Below are 16,752 nucleotides of genomic sequence, written 5' to 3'. Positions count from 1 at the left end.
ACACTCAAGTGGGTATAGTGATATATCTTGCCCTACAGGGAAGTGGGAGAGGAAGGGGATAAGGGGGGGAGTGATGAAAGAAGGGAGGGCAGATTGAGGGAGAGGCAGTCAGAAGCAAAACACTTTTGAGGAGGGAAAGGGTAAAAGAAGATAGAAAATAGAGTAAATATCATGGGGAGTGAATAGGATGGAGGGAAGCACAGTTAGCAATAGTGACTGGGAAAACAACTTGAAGCAGAGGCAAGAGCAATATAAGATGATGATGAGAATGAGGATGGTGCTTACTTTGCTGCACTATTGTGAAGAAAATTCTTTGTCAGGTATAAGGTACTATATAAATGTTACCTGTAATTGCTGTTGCAATAATCAACCTCATGGATGTTCTGTAAGGAAATCTCACTTTAAAGTACTATATAAACGTAGTTTACTATTTAAAAAAAAAAAAGATGAGCAGGATGCTATCAGAAAAACCTGGAAAGACTTACATGAGCTAATGCAAAGTGAAATGCACTGTATACAAAATAACAGCAATATTGTAAGATGATCTGCTGCGAATGACTTAGTTATTTGCAGCAATGAAATGGTCCAAGACAACTCTGAAGGACTTATGAAAAATGCAGTCCATCTACAAAGAAAGAACTGATGGTACCTGAATACAGATGGAAGTATATTTTTTTGTTGTTAGTTCCTTTTTCTAAAGTTTTTTGTCTGTATGTTATATTGAATTGCTAGAGATCTTAAGGGGGGGGATAAGGAGGAAGGAAGAGAATTTGGAACAGAAAGTTTTAAAAATCAATTTTATGATTTGTTTATACATGTAAGATGGGAAAATTCTAAATAAATAAATTTGAAAAAAAAAATCTCCCTAGCCCCATGAAGTGATACTCAATGACTCTGAGTTCACTCAACACACCTGCCTAGAGGGGAGGGGGGGGGAAAGAAAGGAGGCCTCACTTTGGAGGTGGGAGGGAGTTCCATTGATGAATATGCCTGTTGGGGAAGAGAGATGGTAGATGAAGGAACATAAGTAGTTCACACTGGATAAGGCCTGGGGGCTCTGGTACTTGAAAAGGTGGGGGGGGGGGGAGTTGGAAACTCCAAGGGTGTAATTAGCACCTGGAGGAGTAGGAGAGTATGGACATGGAAATTTCCAGGCAAATGTGGAAAAAGGGGTCAACTAGAGATCGGTAATGGGCTGCATAATCAGGCATTGGCAGTGCCTATTCTGGAAGTGAGACACAATAGAAAAGGGCAACTCAAGCAGCTGTAGAAGCAAGTGCCTAGAGGGGAAAGCCTAGAATGGACACCATGTAAGCTTTGATTACATGAAGAATGCAGAGAAATGAGAGGGGTCATAAATCAGAGAAAGAGAAGATGGATAGAGAAGAGAGTGAGAGAAATCTTTTTCTGGAAAGGGGCACAAGAACATTAAAACCAATGAAGAGGAAAAGCTGAAGGTGAAGAGAAAAAGAGGGGAATCTACATGATTGAGAGGAAAAAAAGAAGGGGGAGAAATATACAACCAGATAAAAAAGAAAAAGGAACTAATAAACAAAAGCCTAAAGGGAAAGACATATTAAATGAGTAGAGCAAATCAGAAATAAGGGGAGAGCCAGTGGGAACAGGACCACCTTAAAGATTAAGGTAAAGTGGGGGCAGCTAGGTGGTGCAGTGAATAAAGCACCGGCCCTGGATTCAGGAGGACCTGAGGTCAAATCTGGCCTCAGACACTTGACACTTACTAGTTCTGCAACCCTGGGCAAGTCACTTAACCCTCATTGCCTATCTATCTATCTATCTATCTATCTATCTATCTATCTATCTATCTATCTATCTATCTATCTATCTATCTATCTATCTTTATATTTATATAAAATATATTTTATATAAATATGTATATTTAAATAGAAAATGAATGAATGGATGAATGAATGAATAAATGAATATATAAATAAGCAAATAAATGAATAGATAGGTAGATAGATGAACAAATGAATGAATGAATAAATAAATAGATTTTTTAAATTAAAAAAAAGATTAAGGTAAAGTAACTGAAGAGACATAATACTGTACAGCAGAAGAGGGAATATGAAACTGAAAAGCTTCTGTACAGACAACATTAATGCATCTACAATAAGAAGCATAGTGGCCAAATGGGGGGAAAAATCTTTGCATCAAATCTCTCTGATAAGGGTTTTCCATTCAAGATATATAAACAACTAATAAATAATTTATATATATATATATAATGTATATATATGTGTGTGTGTGTGTACATATATATATGAGACTAAAAGCCATTCCCCAATAGATAAATGATCAAAAAGATATGAACGGGGCAACTAGGTGGCACAGAGGATAGAGCACTGGCCCTGGATTCAGAGGGACCTGAGTTCAAGTCCGACCTCAGACACTTAACACTTACTAGCTGTGTGACCCTGGGCAAGTCACTTAACCCCAAGGGCCTCACCAAAAAAAAAAAAAAAAGATACGAACAGGGACAGCTATGTGGCACAGTGGATAAAGCACTGGCCTTAGATTCAAGAGGACCCAAGTTTAAATCTGGCCTCAGATTTGTGACACTAGCTGTGTGACCTTGGGCAAGCCACTTAACCCTCATTGCCCCACCCTCCCCCCAAAAAAGGATATGAACAATTCTCAAAAGAAGAATTGCAAAATATTCACAACATAATGCTTTAAATCACTAATAATAAAAGAAATGCAAATCAAAACAACTCTGAGATTCCACCTCACACCCACTCCAAATTGGCAAATATGATAAGAAATGGCAACAGTCAATGTTGGAGAGGTTTTGGGAAGATAGGCACATTTATACATTTTTGGTGGAGCTGTGAAATCATAGAATCATTTTGGAGAGCAATTTGGAATTAAGCAAATTAAGTTACTGAAATGTCCATGCCCTTTGACCAAGAGATTCTATTACTGGGCATATTATACTCCAAGGAAGCCATCAATGAGAAGTTCCCACATACTCCAAAACATTTATATCAGCACTTTTTGTGATAGCAAAGAACTGTGATAGCAACTATCTTGGAGACAAAGTAGATGCCTATCAATAAGAGGGTGGCTGAACTGAGATACACAAGTGAAATGGAATACTAATATGCTGAAGAAATTATGCATATGGGGCAGCTAGATGGCGCAGTGGATAAAGCACTGGCCCTGGATTCAGGAGGACCTGAGTTCAAATTCAGCTTCAGACACTTGACACTTACTAGCTGTGTGACCCTGGGCAAGTCACTTAACCCCCATTGCCCTGCCAAAAAAAAACAACAGAAAAAAGAAATTATGCATATAATGAATACAGAGAAACCTGGAAAGATCTATATGAAACAATGCACTGCAAAGGAGAGCCAAGAAAACAAAATACACAGTAACTACAACAATGTAAATGGAAAGAACAATGACACCAAAAAATCAAAAGTAAATGTAAGGGGCAGCTAGGTGGCACAGTGGACAGAGCCCCAGCCCTGGAGGCAGGAGGACCTGAGTTCAAATCCGGCCTCAGACACTTAACACTTACTAGCTGTGTGACCTTAGGCAAGTCACTTAACCCCAATTGCCTCACTAAAAAAAAAAAAAAATGTAAATGTACCAGAATTATAAAGATAAAAAGGGGGCTTGAATGAAGAGATATGAGAAGCCAGCTCCACCCACCCATCATGGTCCAGATATGTTACACACTGCACACTTTTTCAGACTTTTTCCAACTTTTTTTCTCTCCAGAAATATTGTCATGTGACAGCTTTTGGGGGCGGGGAGGCAGGGCAAAGAAGAGTGGGAAATACACGGGAGACTGCAGTGATGTAAGAAACAAAAAATATCAAACTTGTTTAAAAGGAGACCCATTTTTCAAAATGCGGAGAACATCAGAAGGAAGAATAGACAAGCGAGACAGTTTTGAAAGTAATGTATGGAATTTAATATATAAGTAAACTATGAAATAGAGATTCACAGTTTCCTCTACATTCCTCTTTTTGCACTCTGCTGTATATGTATGCATGGATGTATACACACACACATATATATGGAAGTGTTTGGGGGGGTTGGCATTTGAGATCCAAATAAAAAATTAAAAACAAAACTATAAATGTTCCCAACACCCCCTCCACCAACAATGCCATCTGCCACTAACAGGCAAGTAAACCCAAGAACCCTGGGAATAGCAGCACCCACCACATCACTGCAATGCATCTGCAGCTTAGCCCTGACGGACATAACTCAGGAGAGCAAGTCTTGTGAAGATTCAAGCTGGGAATGGCCTCTGCCAGTGTAATAGGAAAGGAAAACACTGCCTACTAGTACTTTCAATTTATGTAACAAGCTTTTTCCCATAGTGTTCCAACCTTGTGCAAGGCATTTATTTAACTTCCATTATCCTCAGTTTCCTCCTCTGTAAACAAAGGAATTGAATTGAGAAGACTGATTCAGTGAAAAAAAAGTGCCAGATTAGAGGATGCTGAGACCCTGGATCCAAGCCTCAGCTCTGCCCCTTACTTTTTTTTTAATCATAAAAGTATTTTATTATTTTCTAATTACATGTAGAGATAGTCTTCAACATTTGTTTTCATAAGATTTCTAGTTTCAAATTTTTCTCCCTCCCTCCCCCCTCCCCAAGACAGCAAGCAATCTGACATAAGTTATATATGTACAATCACATTAAACATATTTCTGCATTAGTCATGTTGTGAAAGAAGAATCAGAGCAAAAGGGAAAAACCTCAAAAAACAAGAACAACAAAAGTAGAAATAGTATGGTTCAATCTGCATCTAGATTCCACAGTTCTCTTTTTTTCTGGAGTTGGAGAGCATTTTCCATCATGAGTCCTTTGGAACTATCTTGGACCACTGTATTGCTGAGAAGAGTCAATCACAGTTGATCATCACACAATGTGGTTGATACTGTGTACAATGTTCTCCTGGTTCTGCTCATCTCATTCATCATCAGTTCATGTAAATCCTAGGTTTCTCTGAACTCCTTCTGCTCATCATTTCTTACAGCACAATAGTATTCCATTACATTCATATACCACAACTTGTTCAGCCATTCCCCAGTTGATGGGCAGCCCCTCAATTTCCAATTCCTTGCCACCACAAAAAGAGCAGCTATAAATATTCTGGTACGTGTGGGTCCTTTTCCCCTTTTAATGATCTCTTTGGGAAAAAGACCTAATAGTGGTATTGCTGGGTCCAAGGGTATGCACAGCTTTATCGCCCTTTGCCCCTTACTCTTGGTGTAGCCTTGGGTAAGTCACTTTACCTTTGTCTGGCCTCAGCTTCCTTGTCTGTAAAATGAAGGGGCTGGTCATCTATGACCTGTACATTTGCTTCTAGTTGTAGATTTATCAGACTAATCTTTAAGGTGGTTCCTGCCCAAATATTCTCCAAATCATCCCTTAAGAGCTTTCTCAGCTAGATGGAAAGAGAGATCTGCTCAATTCATCAGCAGGTCTTGGCTTACAAAACCAGGATTCCAGACTCCCATGGGATGGGCTCATCCCACTTTTCAAATTATGATTTCTAATTGGTAAGAGAAACATACACACCATCATGGGTGTTGAAGGAAGGTAACCCTGATGCTAATACTAAATGTCGCACTTGATGCCTGTTTGCCAATAAGAACAGAGAATGTAGAATCAAATATATTAAACAATTACTACAAAAGAATGGAAAGATGGAATATTTTTATTATTTAGACAAAGTATGAGCAATCTTTCATTGGCAGAGCAATGCATTAAACCACTGCAGGACCATAGAAATCACCCCATCCACCCTCCTGGGGGGCACAGGCTACAGAGTCCTGCACTTGGAAGCCAGAAAATTCAAACCTGAGTTGATACTCACCAATTGTGTGTGACTGAGCAACTCACTGCCCCTTTTTCAGCCTCTCCTTCGTCAAATGGGGACAGTAAGAGCACCTCTCTCACAGGGCTGTAGTGAGGATCAAGGGAGGCAATAGATGGGGAGTGTTTTGCAAATCTTAGAGCACTCTATGGATGCTAGCAATTACAGATGAGGAACCACAAGGAAACTTGGAACGAGGTCACCCAGCGAGTGAGCTCCATCTTCCATCTCTAATGTCACACTTTCACTGGTGTCACAGACACTGACCTGATGTCAACCAAGGCATCTCTCTCCATCTGCATCTCCTGAAGCTTGGTCTGCAAGTCGATGACTGACTGTCTCAGGTGGAATTTCTGTTTTTCATGCAGCTCAGCACTCTGAAAGGTTTCAAGGATGCGTGTACTGTTATTCTACACTCATTTTCATTGATCTAGGTGCAGTAATTAACATACCTATACAGTAATGTCTCATCAACTAAGACAATCCCCCAGGCCCTGAAGCCATGTCACATTTTAGGTATCACAAGTTATGTGGCCCGCAGCTCTCTGGGTGGGGACAGCTGACACTAAGTGGTTCTGAACAGCACCATTTCATGATAATATTGTTCATCTATACTTTGCCCAAACTCCATGGTGTCTGAACTTCACAGCCTGCTGTGATGTCACCCGGCAAACCCACTCCTGACCACATAGCTCTTCTCTTGGGCAGTTGCACCCATGGGTCTTCACAGACTAACTAACAACAAGGTTTTTTATTTATCTCCAAGTGTCCTGAGCATTTATTTTTCTCTTTAGGGAATGTGGAAGAATTTTACATTCTTAAACCAAAATTTACCTGCCACACTAACACACACATCAGTGACCATGATAATAAGTTTTAGTATACAACTTGGATTCCTAGTTTATTCTCATCAGAAACCCTAAGAATTTGAGTAGAAATAAGGACAACTAAGCTAGAAAGAGCAGACCACAAAAGAACATTCATCATTATGGCCAAAATAGGAGTGATCTCATAAGTAGGAACCATGTCAGAGGCCCCAGATCATAAGTGATGTGCTTCCAATCCATATTCTTACTCAAGACAGCTTGAAATTATTTTCATCAACCTAATTCTGGGCATTGGAAAATCAGGCCCATGTGAAACGATACAGAAGGCTAGGCTGTACACTACTTATTACCCTTCTTTTCTCACACTAAGCTCTTTTGAACATCATAGTGTCCTAGGAGACTGGAGGAGAACTCACTTCATTCAGTCTTCTTTGTAAGTCTTTCACCTGATGAGAGTACTCTTCTAAAACCCGCTCGATATGTTCCTTTCCGGGGTAAGGGATGAGTTTTCGTTGAGTTTCAAGTTCCATTTCATACTTAGTGAATAAAGGGTTCTGTGCTTGAGTCACAGGTGCAGAAGCATTTTCATTCACTGCACCACGAAGACAAGCTGACACTAAGAACGGACTGGTAGAACCTGGAAAGGAAGGGGACAGTCACGGCACACTTTTCATCTCTCACCAGCTGCAGACCAGTTCCCTTTAGAGGGGGCTGCCTGAGGCGCTGAGAGCCCCTTCCTCCCCCAAGCCTATTTTGCTGGGCAGCAGATGGACTTAAGCTCTGCTGAGGTAGAAGGTCAAGCTCACAGGCTTCCTGTTTTAGGAGGTCTCCAGGCTGACATGCCCATGATGCCTGTGCCCAGCCTTCATCCCCCCTCCTCAGGCCCACTCCACCCATCCTACTACACCTTTAGAAATCACACTCTGTCCCAGTACATTCTAGAATGTTTTCACCAGGATTCCCTCTCACGCTACTGAAAATCTGGCTCTTCTCCAAGGATATCATATACTTTACCACCTCCTCCACTGGTAATAACTTTCTTCACCCATCCATTCATTCAATAAGCAAACAAGCATTTATTAAATGACAAGTATTTGTGAGAGTCTGCCTGCCAAGACAAACCCAGGAACTACAGGAACACAACTATAAAACACTTTTCAAACAAATAAAGTCAGATCTAAACAACTGAAAAAATATTAATTGCTCATGGGTAGACCGAGCCAATATAATAAAAATGACAATCCTACCTAAATTAATCTATTTATTTAGTGCCACACCAAACTATTAAAAATTTTTATAGAACTAGAAAAAATAATAACAAAATTCGGGGCAGCTAGGTGGTGCAGTGGATAAAGCACCAGCCCTGGATTCAGGAGGACCTGAGTTCAAATCCAACCTCTGACATTTGACATTTACTAGCTGTGTGACCCTGGGAAAGTCACTTAACCCTCACTGCCCTGCAACCCCCCCCAAAATAATAATAATAATAACAAAATTCATCTAGAAAAAAAAAGTTCAAGGATATCAAGGGAATCCGTGAAAAAAAAAATGCAAAAGAAGGTGATCTAACTGTACCAGATCTCAAACTGTATTATAAAGCAGTAATTATCAAAATAATCTGGTACTGGCTAAGAAATAGAGTGGTGGATCAGTGGAACAGAAAAAGGTATGAATAATAGTATAGCAAATGACAATAGTAATCTGGTAAATGATAAGCCCAAAGATCCATACTTTTGAAACAAAAACTCATTACTTGACAATAACTGTTGGGAAAACTGGAAAATAGTATGGCATAAACTAGGTGTAGATCAACATCTTGTATAACATATTAAAATAAGCTCAAAATGTGCACATGATTTACACATAAAGGGTCATACCATAAGCAAATTAAGAGAGCATGGAATAGTTTATCTGTCAGATTTATGGACAGAGGAAGAATTTAGGACCAAAAAAGATAATAGACAGCATTACAAAATATAAAAAAATTTTGATTATATAAAATTAAAAAGCTTTTGCACAAACAAAACCAATGCAACCAAAACTATAAGGAAAGGAGAAAGCTGGGAAAGAATTTTTTGCAACAGGTATCTCTGATAAAGGCCTCATTTCTCAAATATATAGAGAAGTGAGTCAAATTTATAAAAATACAAGTCATTCCCCATTGATAAATGGTCAAAAGATATCAAAGCTATCAATAGTCAAATGAAAAAATGCTCTATATCACTACTGATCAGAAATAACAAATTAAAACAACTCTGAGGTACCACCTCACACCTATCAAGAGTGGCAAATACAACAAAAAAGGAAAATGTTGGATGTTGGAGGATATGTAGGAAAACTGAGTTGCTGATCCACTGTTGGGTGAGTTGTGAACTGACCCAACCACTCTGGAGAGCAGTTTGGAACTATGCTCAAAGGACTATAAAACTATGTATACCCTTTGATACAGCAATATCACTGCTAGGTTTATATCCCAAAGACATCCCCAAAAAGAGAAAGATCTATTTGTACAAAAATATTTCTAGCAGCTCTTTTTGTGGTGGCTAAGAACTGGAAATCAAAGAAATGCCCATCAATTGGGGAATGGCTAAACAAGCTGTTGTATATGGTTGTAATGGAATATTACTGTACTGTAAGAAATGGCAAGCAGGATGAGTTCAGAAAGGCCAGGAAAAACATATGAACTGAGCAGAACCAGGAGAACATTGTGCACAGTGGCAGCAATATTGTCCAATGAAGAATTGTGAATGATCTAACTATTCTCAGCAATACAATGATCCAAGGCAATCCCAAAGGGCTAATGATGAATCATACTCTCCACCTCCACAGAAAGAAGTGATGACTAAAGCATGCTATTTTTCAATTTCTTTCTTTCTTTTTTTCTTTTATCTGAGTTTTCTTATACAAAATGACTAATGGTTGCGTTATACATAATTGCACATATATAACCTATGGCTCAGGGCACTGACTCCCTGACCCAAGAGTGTAGTCTACCACTGGTCACAGCAGGGAGTGTGAAGATCCTGTTATAATTAGTTGGCCTCAGTGCTTTCCCATAAAGGCATCATGTGACTGGCAAGATGGCTATGTAGTTGTTTCAACAACCTCAAAACAGTAAGACATAGGCCAAATCATAATAATTAAAACACTGATAAGGAGAGATAAGGAGAGAAACACCTCCGTTTGTCTAGCCATGGAGGAAGGAGAGAAGAAGACTCATGAATTCTGAGCAAATGAGAATCAAGAGGCCGGATCATCCAAAGGAAAGGATCTATAAACCAGCTGTGGTCATTCATACTGCTAGATTTTATAAAGCTAAGTCCTCACATGCCCCAATTGGGGGAAACTGAAACTCCCTAGCCTCAGTGGATTGTACAGGAGAAAACAGGCCTGAGCAGTGAAAGGGGAGGAGCAAAATAGTTGAGGAGAGAAGCCTGATACAAACTAACAAAATAGAAGAAAGGCTGAGACAAAAATGTCAAGAGAAAAAGGCTGTGTATAAATACAGCTCTCAAGCAGATGAACCAATAGAGAGACTCTTGAAAAAAAAATGGAAAATGAGTAAATATTCCAGAAAAGTCCCTAACGCAATGAAGTATTACACTTTAATGGAAATCAAAACCAAAACTGGAAAGAAAAAGAGAACAAGCCAATAAATACTGCAAATTTCCTTGAGATAATGGAACAACAGCAAGAAATTTCAGAATAGTTAAAAAGAGAAATAGCATTTTTTCAAATGTATTTTTTGCTACATTTTGAGTTCTGAGTTGCCTCCCTCCTTCCCTACCAATACCACATTAGAGAAGGCCAACATTTGGTACAGATAAATAAGCAGAACTATGCAATACATACTTCAATATATCAGTGTTTTTCTCTAGAGGTAGATAGCATTTTCCTTCATAAGTTCTTCATAGTTGATCTGAATGATCATATTACTCAGAATAGCTTAGTCATTCACAATTACTCTTCACACAATATTGCTATTACTGTATACAACGTTCTCTAGGTTCTGTTCATTTCACTCTGCAGTAATTCAGAAAAATCTTTCCATGTTTTTCTAAAACCAACCTGCTCATTGTTTCTTACAATGCAGTTACTACTGAATCCCATCACAATCATATGCCACTGACTTATTCAGCCATTCTCCAATTGATGGGCATCCCCTCAATTACCACTACAAAGAGAGCTGCTATGAATATTTTAGAAGATAGAGGTTCTTTTCCTCTTCCCTGATTGCCCTGGGAAGCAGACTTAATAGTGGTATTGTTGGGTCAAAGTGTATACAGTTTTATAGCTCTTTGGGCATAATTCCAAATTTCCTTTCAAGAGAAATAACACTGTTAAATGGAGAAATCAAAAGTAGATCAGAAATCAGAAATCTGAATGGAAAAGCAATACAAATGAAAGAGTAAATAATGTAAGAGTACATAATAGAAAAGAGCTCCAAATTAAGAAAGCTTCTAGAAAAAAGAAGACTTAAGAACCAAAAATACTAAAATGGAAGAAAATTTGGCTGAACAGGAACAAATACAATTGTGGAAGAACATATATATTGAATACAAATAAAAGTTAGTGACCTTGGGGGCAGCTTGGTGGTGCAGTGGATAAAGCACCGGCCCTGGATTCAGGAGTACCTGAGTTCAAATCCGGCCTCAGACCCTTGACACTTACTAGCTGTGTGACCCTGGGCAAGTCACTTAACCCTCATTGCCCCACCAAAAAAAAAAAAAAGTTAGTGACCTTAAAGACAGGACATACAGAGATAATATCTTAGGTCTCCTAGAAAAACACCGTAAATTTGAAATGTCATAATGCCAAACTGCAGGAAAGCACTCAAGCAAATTGCCCATTATTTTAGAAAACAGATAGCCAGTACTGATTGACAGAATCCACAAGCCACCAAGAGAGAAAAATTAAAACTCCAAGGTTAAATGTAATTAAAGTTCAGAAATTCCTTGCCAAACAATAAATTTTGCACACAAGAAGGCAAATCTATTAGAATACTCCACACCTATGAGAAACCAAAGAAAAGACTGGGAAATTATACTGGTAAAAGATTAGAAAGGAACTGGAATGTACCACAAAATAACAGCCTGCAAAAGTGAGTCTACTAATTGATGAAGAAAAATAGATTTTCAACAAGAGAACCATCTGAGACATTCCTATGAAAGAAACCAGAGGTAAGCATAACATTCAACTTAAAAACACTTAAAACAGAAGAAACACAAGTAAGTAAACACAATTATTAAGAATAGTCTAAACAACATAATCAATTGTCTCATGTTTCTTAGGCAAGGCAAAACTATCAATAAAAATATTTTGATATCAAATGAGCAATGGTTAAAAAAACAAGAGATCATCCAGGGACAAGAGAATCTAAGGGGAACTTTAAAGAGTCAGGAGAAGGGAAGGAAGAAAGCTTCAATTCATACTCTGTAAACTAATACTTACATTTGCCTATAAGTAAATCAATATTTGTTAGGGAGGAGGGGGAAAGGGTCACACAAAGAGAAGTTCCTTGAATCAGGACAGAGGAGGGAAGAGACAAAGGCATATTCCAACCTAGCCTGATGTGACCAGAAAAGGGGTAGTAACCTTCTTAGTCTCCAACAAGCATGGAAGCCCGCTGGAGAGTGGGGTATATACAGGGGAGGAATGAGGTTAAGAGTTGTGGGGAGTGGGGCTCACAGGAGAAGGGAAAACAAATGGGTTCCATGGAAGCCCATTCCCTGGATCTGGAAGGAGAAAGATGAGAGGCCTCTCATAATAGGTTTCCCTTGAGAGATAAGCACCTTCTCTAGACAACGGTCATGCTTCCTCTAAATTAATTCTATCCCCTGGAAGAGGGGATATATGGGAGCCCTAAGGGATTCTCAAAATCCTGGGCGGGGAGGGGACATCGATCCACAAGTAGTATATACTGGCCTGCTGCTGGGAAGGACTGGGGGTAGGACTGTGCCTCGTGACTCAGGATACAGAGGGACTCCCACCACGCCACACTTTCTCCTTCATGAACTGGAGTTTCTAGGAGTAAGGCACAACAGAAGGCCACACGAAAAACAAGAAAACAAAACAAGGGAAAAGGAAGATAAGGTTAAAATATCTACACACGTACTAACTTGGGAATGGGATGGAACAAGGAGCTCAACTTTTGCCTTTCAGAAGCCCTACCTTTCAAGACAAACAGAGAGAATAAGGAAGGAACACATAGACATACAGCCCACGACAGGAAAAGAGAATTCAAAATAGATGAGATGAGGAAAGAAATAAACGAGGTCGGAGCATTGAATGGAAAGGGCGTCACAAATGGATATTAGTCAGGTTAGGAGGCTGGACAGGGGCGTGGGCTAGGGTTAAGGAATGTTACTCACACTCTTCTCTGGGTAGGGAGAGGGAAGGTCAAACAATCAAAGCAGGGAAAATAATGCGAAACTCCTCATCTCTAAGGTGAGGCGGCAGACTTAACGGTCTCCCAAGGTCTCTTCCAGTTCTAAATCTACGACCAACCTACTACTTAAATGTAAAGAACTTAGGAAATGGGAAGGGAAGATGCTGCACAAAAAACTACAATCAAATCTGTGCACACAGAACCAACTGGAGGGGTTGTACCAGAGAAATAAATGGGGCAAAATGCAAAACTAATGACCATCACCTTAAATACCAATACATTAAAGTTCCCCCCAAAACAAAAGAGAATCCTTAAGAATTAGTCATTAGTACTTTCCAGTATGATGGAAGGGAGGTAGTGATGGGGAAGAATGTAGATATTACTCCCTTAACTATGGCAAGTCAAAGTTTTCATCTCTCATTTCCTTCTTAGTCAGCTTTCTATCATCTAAAGATTTTTGCTCGGGGGCAGCTAGGTGGTGCAGTGGATAGAGCACCGACCCTGGATTCAGGAGGACCTGAGTTCAAATCCAGCCTCAGACACTTAACACTTACTGTGTGACCCTGGGCAAGTCACTTAACCCTCATTGCCCCACAAAATAGATAGATAGATAGATAGACAGACAGACAGATAGACAGACAGGCAGATAAATAGATAAATAAATAAACAAACAAACAAATAAATAAATAAATAAATAAATAAATAATGTGTTGGGTTTTTTTTGCTCATCCAGAGCAAGTGTCATTAACTTCTTTGCAGCATTAACTCCTTCGTTATCATTATGGCCATCCCACTTTTCTTACTCTTGCCTTCAGTTTAGAAGAAATTGAAAAGGACTCTTCAACCCTTCCCTCTTCTCCTAACTTTCTCTTTTCTCTTGATTTTCAGGACACTGCTTTCTCCTGGTTAGCCTCCTTCCTATAAGACCCACTTCATCTTTCTTTGCTGAATCTTCACCCACATCACACCCACAAACTTGGGGTGGGGCAGGGGGTCCTGCAGGGTCCTGCCCTGGGCCCTCTTCTCTTTTTCCCCCAGACTAGACCATTTCAATTGAATCCCATATACTCAATGATCCCTGTGCTGAGGAGTCTCAATGTACTCATCCAGCCCTGACCTCTGTGCTGACCTCCATTACTGCGTCTCCACCTGCCTTTTAGACAATTTGGACTGGATGTTCAATAGGCATCTTAAACTTCAACAAGTCTAAAATTGAATTTATTATCTCTCTCTAAATCTTCCCCCCATTCCTACTTCCCTATTACTGTCAAAGGCAGCTCAGAGCCTGTCATCCTCAAGTCCTCACTCTCTCCCAAGGCCCATGATTCAACCTGTCACCAAGGTCTGTTGAGTTCACATTTATCACATCTCTCAAATATGCCCCCTTCCTCTCCTGTGACACTGCTGCCACCAGCCTTTATCTCATGCCTGGATCATGATGATAGCCTGCTGGCTGGTCTCAATTTGTCCCTCCCCACTACAGGCCATACATCACTCAGCTGTTAAAATGAGAGATGAAAACTTTGAACATATCACCACCGCCCCCACTCAAAAAACTTCAGGGGCTCCCTCTCACCTCAAGGGTCAAATACAAGATCCTTTGTTTGGCATTCCAAGCCCTTCCCAACTGGGCTCCCTTCTACCTTTGCAGTCTTCTCATACCTTACTCAACCCCACATTCATGCTGATGCAGCAACACTGGCTCTGCTCCATCTCTGACTACAGGCATTCTCTTGGTTGTCCCCCATGCTTGGAATCCTTTCCCTCCTCATCTCTACCTCCTGAATTCCCTGGCTTCCTGCAGGGCCCAGCTAAAATCCCACCATCTACAGGAAGCCTTTCCCAGTCTCTCCTTATTCTCCCCTCTTTTGATTATTTCCAATAGTGTATGTTTGTACATAGTTGTTTGCTTATTGTCTCTCCTCAAGGGCAGGGGCTGTTTTTCCCTTTCTTTGTAACCTCAATGCTTAGCATAGTGCCTAGCACATAGTAGTCACGTCATAAATGTTTACTACCTGAGTTTTAAAACATAAAAGATTAAGAAACAATTTTAAGTTCAACGAAGGATGAGAAAAATACTTTAAAATACTCTAAAAACTGTTCTGGGGTTTGAAATACAAAATGTCCTTTTTTTCTTTAGAAAATAGAATTATAATTAGACCAAATGGCCAGCACATGCATCTATAGCTTAACCCAGTAATATAACCATGCTATTTAACTTGAACAGCAGCTAGGTTTGGACTCGCATCATTCTGAATAGTTTCTAAAGGAAAAGGTCACTTACTTCCACTCAATCTGATGCCGCTCAGTGAAGCATCTTCCTGATTTGCTTCCTGCCCTTTTGCTTCCATACTGATGATACCTCTTCCTGGAGTTGGAGGGTCACTTGAGTTTGCCTTATTAGCTCTAATCTAGGAAAGCCAAGGGAATAGGCATTTGTTCAGATTGTAAATTATTTTATTGTGCCAAATTAAACCTTTTATTTAGAATATTTCTATGCTATTATTACTTACTATTAAGAGAATAAAGTTCTCTGTTCAGGATTGGCATTTTTAGCAGCCCTAAAAATGATGATTTTTTTTTGGTGAGGCAATTAAGGTTAAGTGACTTACCTAGGGTCACATGGCTAGTGTCAAGTGTCTGAAGCCAGATTTGAACTCAGGTCCTCCTGACTCCAGAGCCAGTGATCTATCTACTGCACCACCTAGCTGCCCCCCAAAATGATAAATTTCACCCAATGGTTTTCCCAAAGCAACATTCAACAGGGAACACTAATGCTATATGCTCTGACTACTACTACTAACAAGTGACTGGCTTCACCCATTGTTTTAAGCAATGCCTTTTTCTTCTCCTTCCTAACTCTCTCTCTGTTATAAGGTCATATTTTGAAAAAATTCCTTACAAAGTCAAGATCAGCAAAATAGGAATCAATTAATGAAAAAAATAAAAATTTATTTAAATTAAACCAACACTCATAAGTTAACATAGGCCAGGGTGTCTAAGGAACAGATATGCCAGGATCCAATCTAGGTACAACATCCAGGAATTTAACAATAAGTACATGTGAAAACTGACTATAATTCTTTCCTAGTCTTAATTGGCAACAAGAAGAGCTCTGGAAATTACATGACTAATTTAGGCAAAACAGAAAACAAAAACAAGCACACAGAGGGGCAGCTAGGTGGCACAGTGGATAAAGTACTGGCCCTGGATTCAGGAGGACCTGAGTTCAAATCCAGCCTCAGACACTTGACACTTACTAGCTGTGTGACCCTGGGAAAGTCACTTAGCCCCCATTGCCCTGCAAAAAACAAACAAACAAAAAAACCAAGCACACGGACAAAAAAAAATTCTGCCTTTGCTTAAAATATCCCCTAAGTCATAAAATTAATCCATGATCAGAAATTTGGCTATCCATGCATAATCAACCGCATTACATAAATGATTGAAAGCTTTACTTATTAAAGAAAAACATACATATTTGCAAAAGATACCTAGTTTGGGGACATAGGTCAGACAAGCTTTGGACTTTGACAAAATAAGGACATGCTAAAAATTACTCCTTCCAAATAGTGTTAACTTTAGGGAACTTATCTTAAACACCCAATAGTGATTTACACAGTCAACAAATTTTCGGCCACAGACCAACTGAGAGTTCAAGCACCCAAAAAGT

At 39.5% G+C, this 16,752-nt stretch overlaps 1 protein-coding gene across 1 annotated transcript in view; it reads right to left on the bottom strand.

The window, feature by feature from the left end:
- CCDC158 (coiled-coil domain containing 158) overlaps positions 1 to 16,752 on the bottom strand; it is a 115,760-nt gene that overhangs the window by 82,797 nt on the left and 16,211 nt on the right. The window contains exons 2-5 of the mRNA XM_043969649.1: positions 15,364 to 15,490; positions 12,617 to 12,715; positions 7,108 to 7,328; positions 6,132 to 6,241 (exon numbers count right to left, since the gene is read on the bottom strand). Coding sequence (XP_043825584.1) covers positions 6,132 to 6,241; positions 7,108 to 7,328; positions 12,617 to 12,715; positions 15,364 to 15,430 — 497 coding nt within the window. The 5' untranslated portion in view covers positions 15,431 to 15,490. The remainder of the gene's footprint in view (positions 1 to 6,131; positions 6,242 to 7,107; positions 7,329 to 12,616; positions 12,716 to 15,363; positions 15,491 to 16,752) is intronic.

Source organism: Dromiciops gliroides, chromosome 6, assembly GCF_019393635.1.
Source record: "Dromiciops gliroides isolate mDroGli1 chromosome 6, mDroGli1.pri, whole genome shotgun sequence".
NCBI classification, from domain to species: domain Eukaryota; kingdom Metazoa; phylum Chordata; class Mammalia; order Microbiotheria; family Microbiotheriidae; genus Dromiciops; species Dromiciops gliroides.
Note: the sequence above shows the minus strand (reverse complement) of the source record. Positions and strands in the feature narration are given on the sequence as shown.